This window comes from Pleurodeles waltl, chromosome 7, assembly GCF_031143425.1.
Source record: "Pleurodeles waltl isolate 20211129_DDA chromosome 7, aPleWal1.hap1.20221129, whole genome shotgun sequence".
Lineage (NCBI taxonomy): Eukaryota > Metazoa > Chordata > Amphibia > Caudata > Salamandridae > Pleurodeles > Pleurodeles waltl.
In genome coordinates this window covers 1,470,506,332-1,470,528,268 of record NC_090446.1, presented here as the reverse complement: position 1 = coordinate 1,470,528,268, position 21,937 = coordinate 1,470,506,332, and the positions used below count along the sequence as shown (strand labels likewise).

Genomic DNA, 21,937 nt, shown 5'->3' with positions numbered 1-21,937 from the left:
TTGCACGGTGTTGGAAAACTGTGCTGTGCGGGGTTTGCATAATTATCAGCAGCCACAAGGGTGTGTTGCGTCGTTTCTCCAGCCGCGATGCAGGTAATACGTTGATTTCTCAGCCGTGTTGCAGATGGTGCATCAAAACTTTACCCACACGACTTCCTGTGCATGAATTTCAGTCCTTGCTATACCAGCTTCACCTTTCAATGGCCCAGGGACTGGCTAGGGCACCACTTGGCAGGGCAGGAGTCTCAGCATAGAGTCCAAGTCCTGGCAGGGGAAGTCTTTGATGGCCCTGAGACTTCATAACAGAAGACAAGCTCAGTCCAAGTCCTTGGAGATTCTTCTCAAACAGGAATACAAATTCCAGTCTTTGTCCCCTTTCTTCAGGCAGATGTAGCAACTACAGGATAGTCCAACAAAGCACAGTCACAGGCAGGGGTAGCACTTCTCCTGAGCTATTCTCCTTGGCAGAGGTTCCTCTTGGTTCCCAAAGTAAATCTGAAAATCTGGGGTTTTAGGTCCATTGCTTATGCCCCTTTCGGCCTTTGAAGAAGTCTCTGTTGTTCACAAGATCCTGCCTTGCCCAGGCATGGCTCCAGGGGCTTGGAGACTGCATTGTGTGAAGGCAGGCACAGCCCTTTCAGGTGTAAGTGACCACTCCTCCCTCCACTCTAGTTCAGATGGCCCATCAGGATATGCAGGCTACACCCCAGCTCCCTTTGTGTCACTGTCTAGAGGGGATTCACAAACAGCCCAACTGTCTGTCTGACCCAGACAGGGAATACACAAGCAGGCAGAGTCACAGAATGGTTTGAGCAAGAAAATGCCCACTTTCTAAAAGTGGCATTTTCAAACTGACAATTTAAAAAACAACTTTACTAGTTGTCCCCGAACTCCACATTTCTACCTGCTCCCAAAGGGAAACTCCACTTTAAAGATATTTTAAGGCAGTCTCCATGTGACCCTTTGAGAGAGATAGGCCTTGCAACAGTGAAAAACGAATTTGGCAGTATCTCAGTATTAGGACATGTAAAACACATCAGTACATGTCCCACCTTTAACATATACTGCACCCTGCCCATGCGGTTGTCTAGGGCGTACCTTTGGGGTGCCTTACATGTATAAAAAGGGAAGGCGTGGGCATGACAAGCGGGTGCACTTGTCGGTTCAAGTTGGCAATTTAAAACTACATACACAGACACTGCAGTGGCGGGTCTGGGCCATGTTTACAGGGCTACTCATGTGGGTGGCACAATCAGTCCTGCAGGCTCACTAGTAGCATTTGATTTACAGGCCCTGGGCACCTCTAGTGCATTTTACTAGGGACATACTAGTAAATCAAATATGCCAATCATGGAAAAGCCAATTACATATACATTTACACAGGGAACACTTGCACCTTACCACTGGTCAACAGTGGTAAAGTGCCAAGAGTACGAAAAACAGCAAAAACAGAGTCCAGTATCTTCCCACCCTCTTCCTCCTGACCTCTTCACATCTGGTTTTTGTGAACTGTTAAAAGTACAGTTTCTCATGTTTGAACTATTTTTGAAGCAATACAATGTTCTCCTCCGTGCAACTCTCTGCTACTTCTTAGAGCTGTTAACACGCTATATCAGATTGATGAATAACATACCATTGGGTCTTATTGGATGACAGAGGCGCTGCACAGTGTAGCAGCATAGCAAGAGAACTGATCATATACACAGAGGACACCAAAAGAGGGTGAGGGAGGAGTTGGGGGTAGCAAACGCTGGCTAATTATACACTAAAATAGACTGAATGAAGTGGGGAAGAGGGCAGCAGAGGAGAAGGAGCTGGTGCAGTTTACCTATAGGGAAAGGGAGGTGACTCACAAGTGAGCACTGCTCCAAAAGACACAAAGCAGGATAAGAAAACTAGGAATGGAATTGTGTGTTTATTTTAAATGAGGGAAGCCACAATTGAAACACAAACATGCCCAGTTTTATTTTGTGAATTTTTTAGGCTCAAGTGAAAGCAGTTACGAAAGAGAAAGTATCCAAGTTGTGATGTGAGCATCTTTAGGGGAGGGGGACACTGCCTGTGAATGAATACTACTGCTGGGAGATGAAAGCAGGGAAACACTTTAACAGAAATTACCCAAGAGATTAAGACAGAGCACCAGAGCACCCGCTTCAGTGAAGAACGCAATACTCCTGCAGCTTCACTCAGGGAAAGAACGCAGCCCAGGAACTGCTATGGGACAGAGGATGTGGCGGCCAAGCAGCCGCTCTGGAAGAGAGAATGTGGTGCCTAAGCAGCCACTTTCACTGAAAGAATGTGTTACTGAATAGGTGCTAGGAAAGAAAATCTGCTGTGCACAAGCAGCTGTTTCTGAGAAAGAATGTGGCCCGAGTAGTCGCACTCATCCAGGGAAAGCGGTATTCAAGAAGCTGCCATGAAGTAAGAGGTGGCTCCCGAAGTAAACTGTACAGCGAAGGAGAAAGCAGCTGCGATTCCCACAAGGCAATCATTAGTATTAAAGAAAGAAAAAAAATGCAGTTACCTAGGAATCCAAGAAGGTGCCTAAGCAACCCCACGCATCCCTACAGCAGACAGGGCACAAATAATAAATAAAGTACTTCTTGAGCTCACAGGAAGAGTCAGATAATTGTTGAGCATGCTGTGTAATTCTGCATTGTGTTCAGTCAGCGCTCCTAACTTGTGGCGGGACCGGTCACCCATTCCCAGAAATAAAATAAAAAAGTAGTCCTGAAACAATTCCCTACAATGCCTGTTTAAAAGTAGGTGGAAGTCGCACAGGAGGGCTGGCTAAACACCAAGACCTGGCTTGGCAGTTCGGGCTGGACTGTTCCCATGGGGAGCAGGGTCAAGACTGATTTGCATATGGCTGGGTCCAAACTGGGGTGGCATGGTGAGCATGAGGACCTGACCTGGCAGTTCGGGCTAGACTGTTCTAATGGGGAACAGGGTCAAGACTGATTTGCATATGGCTGGGTCCAAACTGGGGTGGCATGGTGAACAAAAGAATTGATGGATTAAACCCAGATCTGTGACTGAGGGTGAATGTTTGATTGATTCTGCATTCCGTCCATCATTTGTGTTTGTTTGCTTTGAACACCAAAAGAGGCATGATGTATACATGCCCTTGACAAATGGGGAGGCTGTAATGGAGCGACCATGGTTCAAGCAATAGGGCAGTCTATGGGCAGGCTTTAACCCCGGAAGAGGATACAGCATGTCTTGGTTCTAGACAGCACATGCACGCCGTCTAGAGCCGAGACCTAAAAATGATTGGTAAAAAGATTCATAAATCAAACATTTGGTCACTGTTCTTTGTAGCGTATGTGTAGTAGAGGATAGCTGTGGTGCTAATGATCTGATGGATCGTCCATTGTGGGAAATGTCCATACCTCCAGAGTCCTTTAAAAAGAGCTAGTAATGGCTGTATGAAGAAAATCTCATTGTTAAAAGAAAAGATACGTTTGCAAATAGATCATATGCTTGGGCAATAGTAAAGTAATACAAAACCCTTCAAAAAACGAGTTTCTCAGGATGAGGTTTGGAGTTTTCCCTAATCTCGTGGATCCAGAATATAGAAAGCACTCTCTGCAAATTGTGTTTATTAAGAGAGGAAAATTTCATCCATCTGACATGTATATGCCTAGCTTTTCTGACAGAAAGGAAGAAGTTGTTAAAACCATTTTTCAATCAGCAGGTGTGAGAACTGTCAGCAGTAATTGCATGTTTCACATCGTCAGACGCCCCTTTGAGCTGCAGGTATATAAAGTATTTAAAATTAGTAGCAAAAACTGTAAGGGCAGGAAGGACCCTGGCCTTAAATTACTTCTTTTGAACTAATTGTGGCCCATTATGAAAGGTATTAATAGGGATAGGTTTTGAGGTACAGCAGGAGCGAACTCCATGTATTGCTGCTTTTTCCACCAATATTAAGTGTTTTTTATTGCCAAGTATGACTGAAATTCTCTGTAATTGTGTTTTAAGATATCTATTTGCATGGTATTTTCATTTTTATGTATTCAGGGTGAAATGTGTTCTATACTTGTGATTTTATGACTGGACACATTTTACGGATGTTATGTTTATTTTAAAAGCTAATCAGGTCCTCTGTAGTGCTAAGATTCTAATGAATCATTCGAATAAAGAGATTATGGAAATGTGGTGAGCGTGAGCCCTCTGCAGATCACCCGTCCCTCTTGTAGGTACTACAGAGAGTTGTCTTCCTCGTTTTGAACCAGGGTGCGCCTTCTTGACCCTACCTCATAACGCTGGTGGTATATGGTAAAGATTTGTATTCGAGGATGTCCCACCCACTGTTTGATAATAGTTCCAACTCCTACGAGAAGCATCTTGTGTCCGTCCAGAAGCTGCCTCTATTCCAAAATAGCTGCAATGCCGTTGTGTGATATGCCACCCGCGTTAAAAATTCCACCACAGCGTGCTTGTGTATGCGTTTTCTGGCCTCTTTGACGCTTATCTTCTCAATTTCTGTTCAGCGAGCAGTGGCTCTTTAATTGTTCCTCTCGTCATCGGAGTTGTGTTTGCAGTGTTGGCAGCAGCAGCGATTGGAGCAATTTTGTTGACCAGGAGATATCTCAAGTAAGTGTGAGTACCGATAAGGTCTCATTTTTCTATGCATTGTACTCAGTCCTTAATTTGAAAAAGAATACGTGCCGGGGGCAGGGTTTTTGCTCATGAGCAGGGCTATCGGATGTTGGGGTGCTGAACATCAAGGCTGTGTAATCTTGAGTCCACCTCATGCCTCTTTCTTTAACTAGACACTCCTCCCTTTCTCTTTAACTCACCCTTTCAGCTCCCTTTTCATGCTTGCTTTCTTTCTTTGTCGTTGTTTTTTGTCTTTCTCCTTCTTTTCCCTTTGTGTCTCTCTCTCTCTCTCGCTGTGTCAAAGTCGGATGAGGAAAAACAAATACCAGCCCCTAAAAATGAGTGACCGGTGGGCCCCATTTGCAACCACCAGGTCAAATAATCACCCATACTACTGAATGCACACAATATATATTACATTTAGGAAGCTGTGATTCCATGCTTGTTATCTAGCAGGCTTACATAGACAACAGGGCCCCTTATCACGAATGGGTCTGATCTTCTAGTCCAAAAAGGCTTATGGTTCCTAGCTTGTGTTAACTGCATATTTGAAATGACGCAGATCATAAAATAACCCTCCAAGTATTCAAAATCATACTCTTGCCCTGTAACTGAGAAGCCGACTACCTGTAATACTGCAAGGGAAAATAATTGTTAGATCCACTGCCAGGGCCGGCTCTAGGACTGATGGCGCCCTGTGCGGCAGTTTACTGTGGCGCTGTTCACCCCATGACCTCCTCCTCGGTTTCACTCAGTACCACCGGCAAATGTGCCCCTCATCTCTCCGTCGCTCCCCTTTCACATATATTCATGTGTTTTAAAGCACTTATAAAGGCTGGCTTTACTAAACCACTCAGCTAGCCACAAAAAATATAGGGGCATATTTCAAAGCCCCTAGCGCCCTTCTAACGCCACATTGGCGTCACTTTTTTACGCTCATGTGGCATTATAAGGCCAAAAGCACTGTGCCATTATTATAAAGTGGCGCAATGCATGCATTGCGCCACTTTGTATCTCTTTTGCGCTACATTATGCCTGCGTCAGGCATAATGTATGCAAAGGTGGCGTTCCGCCGTTAGAGGGTGCCAAAAAAATGTTTCTGGCACTTCTAACGTCTGCTCAAAACAGGCATTAAAAGGAGGCATCTGTTGGTTATAATGGGCCTCTGAGTGCTTTGCAGGATTAACCTAAAATTTATTTACGCTAATGGTGCAAAGCGCCGGACTAGCGTCATTTTTTTTTACATTAGTCCCCTAACTACCGCCATGTTGCACCGTATTTTAAATACAGTGTACACATGGTGGCGTTAGGGGAGCGCTAAGGGGTGCAAGAAAAGTGGTGCAGCACTGTGTGAAGTGCCACTTTTTTATAATATGCCCCATAGGGGCATATTTAAGAGCCCCTAGTGCCATTCTTATGCAACATTAGTGTAATTTGTTTTAAGCTAATGTGGCGTTAGGAGGCCAAAAATGCTGCACCATATTTACAAAGTGGCATGCCTTGCGCCACTTTGTAATCCTTTGCGCTACAGTATGCCTGCGCCGGATATAATGTATGCAAAGGGGGCATCCCCTCCTTACGGAGGCCCAAAAAATGGTGCAGAGAAATCTGACAGATTTCTTTGCATAATTTTTTTCTGCCACTTTTAACGCCTGCTCAGAGCAGGCATTTAAAGGAAGCTTCCATTGGTTACAATGGGCCGCTGGGTGCTTTGCAGGATTAGCGTCAACATTTTTTATGCTAATCCTGCAAAGTGCCGGACTAGCATATAAAATTCTGAAGCTAGTCCTCTAACTACCACCATGGGGCGCCATATTTTAAATATGTCGCACACATGGTGGTTGTTAGAAATGGGGTTTTTGGTTGCCAGTCAGGTTACCCCCTGTCCAAGCAAAAGCCCTCACTCTAGTCAGGGTAAGTCACACACAATCCAAGATTATCCTGTGCCCACCCTCTGGTAGCTTGGCACGAGCAGTCAGGCTTAACTTAGAAGGCAATGTGTAAAGTATTTGTGCAATAAATCATACAATACCACCATATAGCACCACAAAAATACACCACACAGTGTTTAGAAAAATATATAATATTTATCAGGATAATTGCAGGTCAAAACGAATAAAGTTGCAATGTGAATTTGTAGAGATATCACTGAAAAGTGATATAAAGTGTCTTAAGTCTTTAAAAAGCAAACAAAGGCCCTCATTACGACCCTGGCGGTTTGTAACCGCCAGGGCCGCTGGACGCGGAGGCACCGCCGACAGGCCGGCGGTGCCCCGCGGGGCATTCTGACCGCGGCGGCTTAGCCGCGGTCAGAGAAGGGAAACCGGCGGTCTCCCGCCGGTTTCCCGCTGCCCCCAAGGAATCCTCCAAGCTGGCGCAGCTTGCTGCGCCGGCTTGGGGATTCCGACTCCCCCTCCCGCCATCCAGTTCCTGGCGGTTCTCCCGCCGGGAACCGGATGGCGGGAGGGGGAGTCGCGGGGCCCCCGTAAGAGGGCCCCAAAATGTATTTCACTGTCTGCCTTGCAGACAGTGAAATACGCGACGGGTGCAACAGCACCCGTCGCACCTTCCCACTCCGCCGGCTCTATTACGAGCCGGCATCCTCGTGGGAAGGGAGTTTTTCCCTGGGCTGGCGGGCGATCTTTTGGAGACCGCCCGCCAGCCCAGGGAAAAACTCATAATACCCTCCGCGGTCTTCTGACCGCGGAGCGGTATTACGGAGGGCGGAATTCTGGCGGGCGGCCTCCGCCGCCCGCCGGAGTCATAATGAGGGCCAAAGTCTCTTTCAAGCACAAAGTACCTGGTTTGGAGTGGAAAATCTCCTCAGAGGGCCACAGAAGAAGAGATATGTGGAAAAAGGGTGCGCGCATCGATTTCTCCCCAGCACACACGGAGTTGCGTCGTTATTTTTCATGCGGGGAAGTCGTGCGTCTTCTTCCGGCGCGAAGACAGTCACTTTCTGTGGATCGTGGGGATTACCAGATGTCCCCGGTCTGTGCGTGGATTTTCCTGCTTGTTTTCCAGCTGCGCATCGTTCTGCGGGGCTGTGCATCGAAATTTCGATCTCACGGCAGGCGTCGCAGCGATTTCTCCTCTGGAGGTCGGGCGGCGTTGTCCTTGCGAAGCCGTGCGTCGAAGTTCCGGTCCTCCCGAAGGCGTCGCGTCGATCAGCGTCGGTGTGCGGCGTTTTTCTTGCCGCGGAACAAGCTGTGCATCGAAAATTTAGGCGCACGGAGCATCCAAGTGAAAAAGAGAAGTCATTTTGGTCCTGAGACTTCAGGGAATAGGAGGCAAGCTCTATCCAAGCCCTTGGAGAGCACTTTCACAGCCAGATAAGAGTTCAGCAAGGCAGCAGGCCAACAGAAAGGCAGCAGTCCTCTGTAGAAAGCAGACAGGTGAGTCCTTTGAGCAGCCAGGCAGTTCTTCTTGGCAGGATGTAGTTTCTGGTTCAGGTTTCTTCTCCAGCAAGTGTCTGATGAGGTAGGGCAGAGGCCCTGTTTTATACCCAAATGTGCCTTTGAAGTGTGGGAGACTTCAAAGAGAGCCTAAGAAGTGCACCAGGTCCCCTTTCAGTTCAATCATGTCTGCCAGGGTCCCGGTAGGGGGTGTGGCAGTCCTTCGTGCGAGAGCAGGCCCTCCACCCTCCCAGCCAAGGAAGACCCATTCAAAATGCAGATGTATGCAAGTGAGGCTGAGTACCCTGTGTTTGGGGTGTGTCTGAGTGAATGCACAAGGAGCTGTCAACTAAGCCCAGCCAGACGTGGATTGTAAGGCACAGAAAGATTTAAGTGCAAAGAAATGCTCACTTTCTAAAAGTGGCCTTTCTAGAATAGTAATATTAAATCCAACTTCACCAGTCAGCAGGATTTCATATTACCATTCTGGCCATACTAAATATGACCTTCCTACTCCTTTCAGATCAGTAGCTACCACTTCAATAATGTATGAGGGCAGCCTCAATGTTAGCCTATGAAGGGAGCAGGCCTCACAGTAGTGCAAAAACGAATTTAGGAGTTTTACACTACCAGGACATGTAAACTACACAGGTACATGTCCTGCCTTTCACCCACACAGCACCCTGCTCTAGGGGTTACCTAGGGCACACATTAGAGGTGACTTTTATGGGGAGAAAGGGGAGGTTTAGGCTTGGCAAGTACTTTTAAATGCCAAGTCGAGGTGACAGTGAAACTGCACACACAGGCCTTGCAATGGCAGGCCTGAGACAAGGGAAAGGGGCTACTTAAGTGGGTGGCACAACCAGTGCTGCAGGCCCACTAGTAGCATTTAATCTACCGGCCCTATGCACATAGAGTGCACATTACTAGGGACTTATAAGTAAATTAATAGTCCAATCAGGTATGATTCAAGGTTACCATGTTTTAAGGGAGAGAGCATATGCACTTTAGCACTGGTTAGCAGTGGTAAAGTGCGCAGAGTCTAAAAGGCAGCAAAAACAGTGTCCAAAAAGTGGAGGGAGGCAGGCAAAAAGTTAGGGGTGACCACCCTAAGGCTGTCAGGTCTAACATGTGCCCCCCCCAGCTGAAAGTGGGGAGAGCTACCCAACCTCCTGGGAGCTCTCATCGCTAAGGCGAAAGTATCTGGAGAGACCATCAGCATTGGCGTGGTCAACCCCTGGGCGATGTTCCACTGTACAGTCCATCCACTGTAGGGAAATGGACCACCTCAGGAGTTTTGGATTCTCACCCCTCATCTGCATGAGCCATCTGAGGGGCCTGTGGTCTGTCTGAACCCGGAAGTGAATCCCAAACAGGTAGGGTCTTAGCTTCATCAGTGCCCAGACCACAGCAAAAGCTTCTCTCTCAATAGCACTCCACCTCTGTTCCCGTGGTAATAACCTTCTGCTAATAAAGACTACTGGTTGGTCTAGGCCCTCCTCATTTAGCTGTGCTAGGACTGCCGCTATGCCATGCTCTGAAGCGTCTGTCTGCACAATAAATTCCTGGGAGTAGTCAGGGGCCTTGAGCACGGGGGCCTTGCACATGGCTTCCTTCAGGGAGTCAAAGGCTTTCTGACAAGCCTCTGTCCAATTCACCAACCTAGGTTGTTTCTTGGAAGTGAGTTCTGTCAAGGGTGACACAATGGTACCATAGCCCTTGACAAATCTGCGGTAGTATCCTGTGATGCCTAAAAAGGCTCTCACCTCAGTCTGAGTTCTAGGTGGTTGCCAGGCCTTGATAGTTTCAATCTTGGCCTGGAGTGGCTGCACCTTGCCACCACCCACTAGGTGTCCCAAATACACCACGGAACCCTGCCCAATCTGTCACTTACTAGCCTTGATGGTCAGGCCTGCCTGTTGCAGGGCCTGAAGCACCTCCTTGAGGTGGAGCAGGTGTTCCTCCCAGCTGGAACTGTAGACAGCTATGTCATCCAGGTAGGCTGCACAGAAGGCATCCTTGTCAGCCAGGACCCCGTTAACCAACCGTTGGAAGGTAGCGGGGGCATTTTTCAATCCAAACAGCATCACCCGGAACTGGTAATGGCCATCAGGGGTTGAAAATGCGGATCTTTCTTTAGCCCCCTCAGTCAGGGCGATCTGCCAGTACCCAGAAGTAAGATCAAACGTACTCAGGAACTTGGCAGCGCCCAGCCTGTCAACGAGCTCGTCCGCTCGGGGGATGGGGTGAGCATCAGTTCGTGTGACTGAGTTGAGACCCCGGTAGTCCACACAGAACCGGAGTTCTGGCTTCGCACCTGGGGCAGTAGCCTTAGGGACCAACACCACTGGGCTGGCCCAGGGACTACTGGATTTCTCGATAACCATTAGAGCTAACATCTTGGAGACCTCCTCCTTGATGCTGGCCTTCACCTTATCCGATAACCTGTAAATTTTGTTCTTCACAGGGAGACTGTCACCGGTGTCAATGTCATGAACACAGAGGTGGGTCAGTCCAGGAGTAAGGGAGAACAGGGGGGAGAACTGCTCCAACAGCTCATAGCAGTCTCCTTTCTGGTTTGGAGTCAGGGAGTCAGAAAGAATGACCCCTTTCACTGACCCATCACCTTCTTAGGCAGAGAGGAGGTCGGGGAGAGGTTCACTCTCCTCTTCCATTCCTTCATCTGTGACCAGAAGCATGTTGACCTCAGACCTCTCAAAATGAGCCTTTAGTCGGTTAACATGGAGCACCCTTAGGGGGTAACTAGGGGTTTGGAGGTCCACTAGGTAAGTGGCCTCCCCTTTCCGCTCCTTTACTTCAAATGGGCCAGACCAGCGGTCCTGGAGAGCTCGAGGCTCTACTGGCTCCATTACCCACACTTTGTCTCCAGGTTGAAACTCTACCAGGGTGGCCTTCTGGTCATACCAGCGTTTCATTACCTCTTGACTGGCCTCAAGGTTAATTTGGGCCTCTTTCCAGAAGCGGGTCATCTGGTTGCGGAGGGCCAACATGTAGCTGACAACATCCTGAGGGGGTGCCTTTGGAGCTTTCTCCAACCCCTCCTTGACAATGCTTAAGGGTCCCCTGACAGGGTACCCATAGAGAAGCTCAAAGGGACTGAACCCCACCCCCCTCTGGGGGACCTCTCTGTAAGCAAAGAGAAGGCATGGTAAGAGGACGTCCCACTTACGCCTCATGGCCTCAGAGAGGCCACCAATCATGCCTTTCAAGGTCTTGTTGAATCTCTCCACAAGACCATTAGACTGGGGGTGATAGCGTGTGGTGAACTTGTAGGTTACACCAGATGCATCCCACAGAGACTTCATGTATGCAGACATGAAGTTAGTGCCTCTGTCAGACACTATCTCCTTTGGGAATCCCACACGGGTAAATATCCCCATCAGAGTTCTGGTCACCACTGGTGCAGTTACGGTCCTCAGAGGGATTGCCTCTGGGTAACGGGTGGCATGGTCCACCAAAACCAGGATGAACCTGTTGCCTAAGGCAGTTTTGGGGTCCAATGGTCCAACAATGTCGATGCCCACCCTTTCAAAGGGGGTGCCAACGACAGGAAGTGGAATCAGGGGGGTTTTAACCCTTTTTCCTGCTTTACCACTGGCCTGGCAGGTAGGACAAGATCTGCAGAACTTATCTGAGTTTGTCCTCATTCTGGGCCAATAAAAGTGGATGACAAGCCTGTCAAAAGTCTTGCCTTGCCCCAAATGTCCTGCCAGGGGAATGTCGTGAGCCAGACCCAGTAGGAAGGTTCGGTAACACTGGGGTACCACCAGCGTATGCGCTGCCCCAAAGGCCGGAACCTTAGGCTCACTGTAGAGGAGATCATTCTCCCAATATATGTGGTGATCGCCAGAGGCTTCATCTGCCGCCTGGTCTGAGGCTTGCTTCCTCAGACCCTCAAGAGTGGGACATTCTTTCTGCGCCTTGCAGAATTCCTCCCTGGTGGGTCCACCCTCAACTTGCCAGCCAGCAAGCTCAGGTAGGTCACCTAGGGTGGCAATTTCTTCCCCAGGTGGCTCGGGAGCCTCCTCCTCAGGAGGCCCGTCAACCACTGCGGGAACTTCTGGGGCCGGTTTCCCGCGCCCCTCCTCTTGGCAGCTCTCTGGGCCATTGTTCCAGGCTCCAGACGCCCTTGACTTCCCTCTCGGTCAGCCATGGACCGTGTGGTCATGCAGACCCACTCAGGTAACCCTAACATCTCCAGGTGAGATCTGAGCTCCACTTCTTTCCAAGCAGTATGCTCAAGATCATTGCCTAACAGACAATCTACAGGCATGGCAGGACTCACAGCTACTTTCAGAGTACCAGAGACCCCCCCCTACTCAAAGGGAACCAGAGCCACCGGTAGGTGACTCTCACGATTGTCAGCGACTATGACCTGGTGGAATGTATTAGGGACTATCTGTTCTGTGACACCAGCTGACTCTTGATAGTAGTCATACTGGCTCCTGTGTCACGCAGAGCCTCCACCTTCTGTCCATCAATGGTGACCCACTGCCTGTACTTGGAAGTATTTTGGGGCATGTGGGCTTTGGGCACCATTTCTCCCTCACCCAGGGACACTAGGGAAATCTCTACCTGTTCCCCAAAGCTATCTGGGTCCATCTCCCCCCGAGCGCTACACTAGTCAACCCAGGTGTCTGTCCGGTAGTGGACGGTGCTCTCTTGGAGCACTGGGGGTCGCCTTTATAGTGACCATACTGGTAACACTCCATGCATTTGGGGTTGGATTTTCCTGACCTATCATATGTCCCTGGCTTTTTCCCAAATCTGGAAAAGGAATGGTTGCCAACCCCTCCCTGGGAATTCTTTTGGGGGCCTTTGGAGAGTTCCTTATCTGTAAGTTTATCTCCCCCCTCTTTCTTCGGTTTGGAACCCTGACCACCTTTGTGGGTGTCCCCCCCAGGTACCTTCTTGGACACTGGTGCTAACCCAGAGGTCCGCCTCCTCAGCAAGCTTCCTGGGATCAGTCAGCTTACTATCCACTAAGTGCTGGCGCAACTCTGTAAAAGTAGTATTAAGCATATGCTCTCTCAGAATCAAGTCATATAAACCTTTATAATCATCTACTTTGTTGCCCTGCACCCATCCATTCAGTGCCTTACTGGAGAAGTCAAAGAAATCTACCCATGTTTGTGTGGTTTGTTTGGTGCTGTCCCTGAACCTCTGACGGTATCCCTCAGGGGTCAGCCCAAACTTGGCAAGTAAAGTGGCTTTCTGAAGTGGGTATGTGTTTTGATCAGGTTGATCCAATGTGAGAAGTGTGTCCCTCCCCAATGGCGGTACTTAACCCCACATAGCTACCCCCCATTGCCCTTCAGGAGCCTCATGGGCCCTTAGTGCAACTTCATAAGCAGCTAACCATTTGTCTATGTCATCTCCCACCACAAAACTGGACACCACATTTTTGGGTATACAAACCTTCTTTTCTCCAGCAGGTCCTGTCAGTATGCTGCCACCATTATTGCTGGATTCAGACTGCTTTGCCTTGAGATCCAGCTCCTTGAGACTCAGTTCATGAGCCAATAACAGTTTCTTTTCAGCCAAGGCTCTCGGCTGCAGCTTCAGCTCTTTCAGCTTCAATCTGTTTGGCTGCTCTTTCAGCCTCAGCTTGCTTGGCTTCTCTCTCTGCCCTTCTTTCCTCCTGTTGAGCCTCAATTTTCAGTTTTGCCATTTGCAATTGAACTCCCTTTCCTCTCTCCTTTCCTCTGCGGTCAGGCTTTGCACAGAGACACTGCTCCCTGGTCTGGAAGGGGGCACAATTGCAGTGGTAACACCATCCACAGATAGTAGCAAATCCTCTGAGGCGCCATTTTCTGGCTCCTCTTCCTCATCATCCTCTTCTAAATGGGCTTCTGCCCAGGCCCTCAGCGCCATTTGAAAATCCTCCTTTTTGGAGGCCCCTTCGGTGGGTACCCTCATTGCCCTGCAGAATCCTTTTAGTTGTTTGACCGTATATGTATCCAACAGGACTAGGTCAAAGTCTCCTATCTGAGACCCAGTCAGAGACATGTTGAGTGAGGATTTAGTTTTTGAAAATTGTCAGGAAAAAACGAATTTGCAAAAATAGAGAAAAATCAAGTTGACCTTCAACTGTGGGTAGGTAGTGAAATACTTAGCTACTGTATGTCACTGCACAAATACAAGTCCTATCCTCACCGCTGATCACCAATGTTAGAAATGGGGTTTTTGGTTGCCAGTCAGGTTACCCCCTGTCCAAGCAAAAGCCCTCACTCTAGTCAGGGTAAGTCACACACAATCCAAGATTATCCTGTGCCCACCCTCTGGTAGCTTGGCACGAGCAGTCAGGCTTAACTTAGAAGGCAATGTGTAAAGTATTTGTGCAATAAATCATACAATACCACCATATAGCACCACAAAAATACACCACACAGTGTTTAGAAAAATATATAATATTTATCAGGATAATTGTAGGTCAAAACAAATAAAGTTGCAATGTGAATTTGTAGAGATATCACTGAAAAGTGATATAAAGGGGGTTATTCTAACTTTGGTGGAGTGTTAATCCGTCCCAAAAGTGACGGTAAAGTGACGGATATACCACCAGCCGTATTACGAGTTCCATAGGATATAATGGACTCGTAATACGGCTGGTGGTAAATCCGTCACTTTTCCGTCACTTTTGGGATGGATTAAAACCTCCTCCAAAGTTAGAATAACCCCCAAAGTGTCTTAAGTCTTTAAAAAGCAAACAAAGTCTCTTTCAAGCACAAAGTACCTAGTTTGGAGTGGAAAATCTCCTCAGAGGGCTACAGAAGAAGAGATACGTGGAAAAAGGGTGCGTGCGTCGATTTCTCCCCAGCACACACAGACTTGCGTCGTTATTTTTCACGCAGGGAAGTCGTGCGTCGTTTTCCGGCGCGCGGACAGTCTCTTTCTGTGGATCGCGGGGATTACCAGATGTCCCGGGTCTGTGCGTGGATTTTCCTGCTTGTTTTCCGGCTGCGTGTCATTCTGCGGGGCTGCGCGTCGAAATTTCGATCTCACGGCAGGCGTCGCGTTGATTTCTCCTCTGGAGGTCGGGCGGCGTTGTCCTTGCGAAGCCGTGCGTCGAAGTTCCGGTCCTCCCGAAGGCATCGCGTCGATCAGCGTCGGTGTGCAGCGTTTTTATCGCCGCGGAACAAGCTGTGCGTCGAAAATTTAGACGCACGGAGCGTCCAAGTGAAAAAGAGAAGTCTTTTTGGTCCTGAGACTTAAGGGAAAAGGAGGCAAGCTCTATCCAAGCCCTTGGAGAGCACTTTCACAGCCAGACAAGAGTTCAGCAAGGCAGCAGGCCAACAGCAAGGCAGCAGTCCTCTGTAGAAAGCAGACAGGTGAGTCCTTTGAGCAGCCAGGCAGTTCTTCTTGGCAGGATGTAGTTTCTGGTTCAGGTTTCTTCTCCAGCAAGTGTCTGATGAGGTAGGGCAGAGGCCCTGTTTTATACCCAAATGTGCCTTTGAAGTGGGGGAGACTTCAAAGAGTGGCTAAGAAGTGCACCAGGTGCCCTTTCAGTTCAGTCCTGTCTGCCAGGGTCCCAGTAGGGGGTGTGGCAGTCCTTCGTGCGAGAGCAGGCCCTCCACCCTCCCAACCCAGGAAGACCCATTCAAAATGCAGATGTATGCAAGTGAGGCTGAGTACCCTGTGTTTGGGGTGTGTCTGAGTGAATGCACAAGGAGCTGTCAACTAAGCCCAGCCAGACGTGGATTGTAAGCACAGAAAGATTTAAGTGCAAAGAAATGCTCACTTTCTAAAAGTGGCATTTCTAGAATAGTAATATTAAATCCAACTTCACCAGTCAGCAGGATTTCATATTACCATTCTGGCCATACTAAATATGACCTTCCTACCTCTTTCAAATCAGCAGCTACCACTTCAATACTGTATGAGGGCAGCCCCAATGTTAGCCTATGAAGGGAGCAGGCCTCACAGTAGTGCAAAAACAAATTTAGGAGTTTTACACTACCAGGACATGTAAACTACACAGGTACATGTCCTGCCTTTCACCCAAACAGCACCCTGCTCTAGGGGTTACCTAGGGCACACATTAGAGGTGACTTATATGTGGAGAAAGGGGAGGTTTAGGCTTGGCAAGTACTTTTAAATGCCAGGTCGAGGTGACAGTGAAACTGCACACACAGGCCTTGCAATGGCAGGCCTCAGACAAGGGAAAGGGGCCACTTAATTGGGTGGCACAACCAGTGCTGCAGGCCCACTAGTAGCATTTAATCTACCGGCCCTATGCACATAGAGTGCACATTACTAGGTACTTATAAGTAAATTAATAGTCCAATCAGGTATGATTCAAGGTTACCATATTTTAAGGGAGAGAGCATATGCACTTTCGCACTGGTTAGCAGTGGTAAAGTGCGCAGAGTCTAAAAGCCAGCAAAAACAGTGTCCAAAAAGTGGAGGGAGGCAGGCAAAAAGTTAGGGGTGACCACCCTAAGGCTGTCAGGTCTAACAGTGGTGTTAGGGGGGCACTAAGGGGCACACAAAAGTGTGCGGAGCTCTGTCTGCAGCACCACTTTTTTCAAATATGCCCCATAAGGCAGTGCCTAATTTGTAAATAAAAAGGTGCTGGTGCCCAAGCCCTCCTCTTAAACATGCAGCTGCTCCAATTAAATGTGTGAACACGTAATACAGAGGCAGCGCAATACTGAAGCCATCTCGGGCCGCTTCAATCCATTTACAGGCACTCCCTGCCCCTTCAGCTCACTCTTGCAGATTTCTGCTTTTTCATCATTGTGACGAGTTTTCATTTTTCTTTTCCTCCATCTTTCCTATATGTGTCTTTTTCTCGCAGTCAATGCTTGAGGCAGAAAAATAAGCGCAGGCCCTCAAAAATAAGTGCCAGTGCTCTGCACTGGAAACAACAAGCACACATTAAACACTGCCATAGGGCCATATTTAAGAGTCCTAGTGCCATTCTAACACCACTTTATTGTCATTTTTATATACTAATGCGGCATTAGAATGGCAAAATCGCTGCACCATATTTACAAAGAGGCGCAATGCATGCATTGCGCCACTTTGTAACCCTTTACGCTATATTATGCCTGTGGCAGGCATAATGTATGCAAAGGGGGCATCCCCCATTAGGGGGGGCCAAAAGAATGACGAAAAGAAATCTGTCAGATTTCTTTGTGTCATTTTTTTCCAGCACTTTTAACTTCTGCTTAGAGCAGGCATTAAAAGGAGGCTTCAATTGGTTACAATGGGCCTCTGGGTGCTTTGCAATATTAATGTTTTTTGCACTAATCCTGCAAAGCGCCAGAGTAGAGTAAAAAATTCTGATGCTAGTCCTCTAACGCCATGGTGAGCCATCTATTAAATATGATCCATGGTGGCGTTAGGGGGCACTAAGGGGTGCAAGAAAAGTGTTGCTGCATTGTATGCAGCACCACTTTTCTTAACCATGCCCCATAGTTCTGTTTTATGCAGCAGGCTTATTAACCCTCTCTGCTACTTTATATTGTGTCAAAGCTGCCACTAGGCAAAACTCAGATCGCAAGCTTCGTAAGTAATTGCTAAACACAGTACCCCCCTTGAGATCAGAGCCTGGTGCGGTCGCACCGCTCGCACCACCCAAAAGCCGGCCCTGTCCACCGCTCAAGTTTATTTTTTAATGCGTTTTCATGCTGATTTTCCCCACAGTGATTGCTTTTTTGGATAATTGTATATACTGAACTGTGATGCTACAATGTGAACACATTATTTTGCCAGTTTTTCTGTTGCCTTATTCAAATTCCACTAAACTTTGAATTTTTTAAAACTTCATTGTTTACAAAATTAAAAAAAAATCTACACAGGAAATCTAGCTTTTAAACATATAATCAACATCCCTGTTTTTTTTGTGACATTTTTATGTCAACTTGTATAAGACTGTCATAAGCTCACATGCATGTCCAATATCTTTATCAGATGTCTTGCATTGTAATGACTTTTGCGAGAAAATGTTAGTACCACCCCCTAAAGCACTGCAACATCTAAAACATCTGGGTTTATTTACCAGCCCTTTGGCCATCGGTAAGTCACTTTTTCCCATATAAATAGGGACGCACCGGCGGCGCAGTGGGCTTGTAAATAAGCCCTCTAATTTATAAAATGTGATAAAAACATAATAATACAATAAATCAAACAGAGAGAGAGGAAATCACCTCATGCGTCACTCAATAGTAAAGCTGCAAAGTTATCACTTGCTGATACTATGACGTTAAGCTACTAATGGCAAAATAAAGCTTGATCACATAAACTGCTCCAGAGGCTCAGCTACTATAATGACTGACCTGTTGCTTTTCTTCCAACCAAATGATGCTAACCCTTCCTCAAAGGGTCACAAATATATATGGACAGAAATCCAACATAAGGTGAGAGTTAGGCCTTCATTATGACTTTGGCTGTCTTTTTAGTAGACCGCTGAAGTCACTCCCACCATGTGACCACCAGTGTTGGCGGTCTTCAGACCACCATATTATGGCTGCTGGCTGCTGTCCACCAACAGCCATACTGGCGGTCGGCGGTCTAGTGGAGCTTTCTCCATCGCCACCGCCACGTCACCACAACACCGCCCGGCGTATTACAACATTGTAGACGGCACTGCGGTGTTGTGTTAGCGGAGCAAGCAGCATGGATCACGTTCCCTCCCAGACGACCACCGTGACCACCAGGTAAGGTGATCGACTGACAGGGGAGGGGGTTGGGTGTTGTGTGTGTTTGTGTGCGTGTGTGTGCAAGTGTCCGTGTGCTTGTGTGAATGCGTGTATGCTGGGGGTAGGGGTAGTATGTGTGCGTGTATGTGGTGGGTAGGGGGAGTGTCGTGGCCATTTATGCATTTGTGCATGTGTGTGTGAATGAGTGAGCGCGGATGTGTGTGTCTATGTCTGTATGTGTGGTGTGTGCATGCATGGATCCGGGGCGAGGGGGTCAATACGGGAATCGGGGCGGGGGCATCACTGCTTGGCAAGGGTGGGGGACTTCTGATGGGGTGGGGAGGGGCTGCTACATGGAGGGGGTGTTGGGGAGTCCTGTTGTGGTGACAGGAATTGGTATTCCTGTCGCCAGTGTCCTTACCACCAGGGATTTCGTGGTGGGGCTGCTGTCACAAAATTCCTGATGGTAAGGATACTCATTATACCACAGGCGGTGTTAGGTGGACTGCTGGGCCAAAGGTGGTTAACCTTCGGTTAGGCGGTCCCATCCCCCTGGGGGTATAGGCAGTGAACTGGCTGCGATTCAGCCAGTTCACTGCAGTGGTCATAATTTGGCAGTCCTGCACCGCCACGCTGTCAGCAGTCTGACCACCACTGCCGGTGTTGCGCGGCAGGACCGCAAGGGTCATAATAATCCCCTTATGCTCAAAAGAAGCCCTTTCCTTCCCAGATCCCTCCCTGCTTACAGCCTCATCTGCATTATTGAACAAGTTGTTACTCAGCATTCTGAGTGTTCAATGGCAGGGGGTCGGAATCGTTAGCCCAAAAAAAAAAAAAAACATACATTTTATGAATTAGCTCAAATATGCTTTCTTAAGAGACCTTGGTAAACTATTTTGGACAAATCAGATTTGAACTTTATGAACCATCTATACATTACTTTTAAGGTATATAGCCTTTTGGCAATCAAAATGTATTGAAAGTTGCTATCACCTGGGACATTAAAATGACAGAGTTGTTCTTGGCTGCATATGTTCACAGGAAGCCATGGGTCACTTGCAGAGGCAATTGTATTCAGCTCTTGCTGCAGTTCACATCAGATCAGGGTTTCTGTTTAAAAAAAAATATTAGCTCTTTAGCAAAAAAAAATGGTTTCATCTGGCAAAGCACAAGTTAGTTATGAACCTGATGAGGATGGAGACACCCAGATTCATGCCTAGAAAGACTGTAGAAAACGTATACATCCAGGGCAGCTTCCACGGGACATATGGGAAAAATAAAACACTAATACACATGATTTCCCAGTCTAGTTCTGATGTTCTTCAATTGGATACTGTACAAGATGTGGTTTATGATGGTGTACCATCACCTGCAGTTCCATAAAACTCATGCAGTAATGATGCACATTTGTTGTATTCTCCAAAAAGCAAGGAAGATGCACTGTAGAGTTCTAATCATGATCTATTCCATAATGAAGAAACCAACACTCTATAGATGCAATTGTTCTCCTCAGTCAGCAGTACAACCGTCACCTCCAGAGCCAGTTGTACAGATGACAACATGACATCATAAACTACCTATGCACATTCCACTTAAACCCTGACATAAAGAAAGTACATTTCACAAATCCCTTCCTCCAAACACAGACATGCAAATCTTTTCTAATAGTAATAATAATACTAAGCCCACACAAACCCCCATCTAAACTAACACAAAACTAAGCATGAAACACAGAGGAAAGACTATAGACTATACACAGACTAAAAAAAACAAAGAAATGCAATAACAGCAAATTTTGAAATAAAAAACTAATCTGTAAAGGAACAAAAAGTAATAAGGATAACCAAAAGGTCAAAAAGGGGAAAACATTCATGATAGAATATAATAATCACTCACATACTTGGGCAATTCTACCTGCTTCTGTTCATCTCTCCTCCAATACTTGGTTGTACACATGTCAGAAATTCCATCACATCCCATCTGAGAACTATCCACTCCTGCATCGTGGTCAGACCTAGCATCATTACCATTGTCTGCTGGGGTCCCTAATGCTCCTGGTCTTTTGCTTCCTTCACTCTCCACCCCTCTCTGACACCTACCAAAGTCCAAACACCACCCGAACAATTCCCTCCCTTCCACGGACACATGAATGTTTTTTTGATGAGCCTGGTTCTCTCCACATTCCCTTTTCACCTTAGGCACACTCCTCTTGCACCACCATTCCCCATTCTCCACTTATATTGCATGTTTAGACGGCCCACATGACCGGCCGCTAGCGTACTTGCATGACTCCCCTCCCCCCCAGCTCCGTGACGACCGGCGCTCAGGGAAAGTATGGCGCACGCCATGTCAGGCATTGAACCCCAAGCAAAAGCTTAGAATGACAGCGGCTTAAGGGATCTCACTAGCTCAGGATCAGCTTCGCCACAGAGAAAGGAGTGTCCCCTGAGGCAAAAGAAGGATACCTCTGCTCATGGTTACAGTGAAGAGTTGCTTGTATCAAATGAGTGAGGCTTGTCCTTTACCTGCCTACCGCCAGGGTGAGTGAGTGTCTGTTGTGAGAAGTTGTGGCAAGGGCTCCTTCCAGGTAGAGGATGAGAGGAGTGGGTTGCCTTCTTCACTTTGGTGCTAGAACTGCAAAGACTGTATGAGACGTGGTGGTATCATTATTAAGGCGCCTCTCAAGATGAGTCATGTATCTTCAAAGGTGGCATCAGGGTTGAATACAGTAGTGGCTGCCACGCAAGGGGCACATTCCACACAGACGTTTAAGTGATGCACAGTGCAAGGCTGGCTAGTGGCAATGGCCAGGAAAAGCATTGTTATGATGGAAATTGAAGTGATGGCATCAATATCTGCTGCGGAAAGTCCACAAGCCCCAATGGATGAGATAGGGGACGTTCCTCCCCCACTGACAAAGGGGGTGGGCACCGTGGTTGATGCTTCTCGAGTGGAGGAGGTAAATGGGAGACAGCTGGTGGGCCCAATGCAGAGTGTTCCAGCTACTGAAACTTGTGTTAAGACTATAGCCCTGGCATATAAATTGAAATATTATTCAGTGTTTCATAAATTCTTGACTGATCATTCTGATAAGGATGAGGGGATAAAGCTACGTCAAGACAAGGACAAGTATCTGGAATCCAGTACTGGCATGCAATTACAGGAGGTGGTGAGGGGATCAAAAGAGGTAGCTGTGGGCCAGGTGGAGAATCCTGATCATAATCTGGAGGATCGAATAGATGAGAATCAAGCATCTACCCCACCATCCTT

The 21,937-nt window shown here is 47.6% G+C and overlaps 1 protein-coding gene across 3 annotated transcripts in view; it reads left to right on the top strand.

Moving 5' to 3' along the window:
* Positions 1-21,937, top strand: part of MAG (myelin associated glycoprotein) — a 331,431-nt gene that overhangs the window by 214,593 nt on the left and 94,901 nt on the right. For all 3 annotated transcript variants that reach the window (XM_069201179.1, XM_069201178.1, XM_069201177.1), the window contains one exon: positions 4,497-4,599. In XM_069201179.1, coding sequence (XP_069057280.1) covers positions 4,497-4,599 — 103 coding nt within the window. The remainder of the gene's footprint in view (positions 1-4,496; positions 4,600-21,937) is intronic.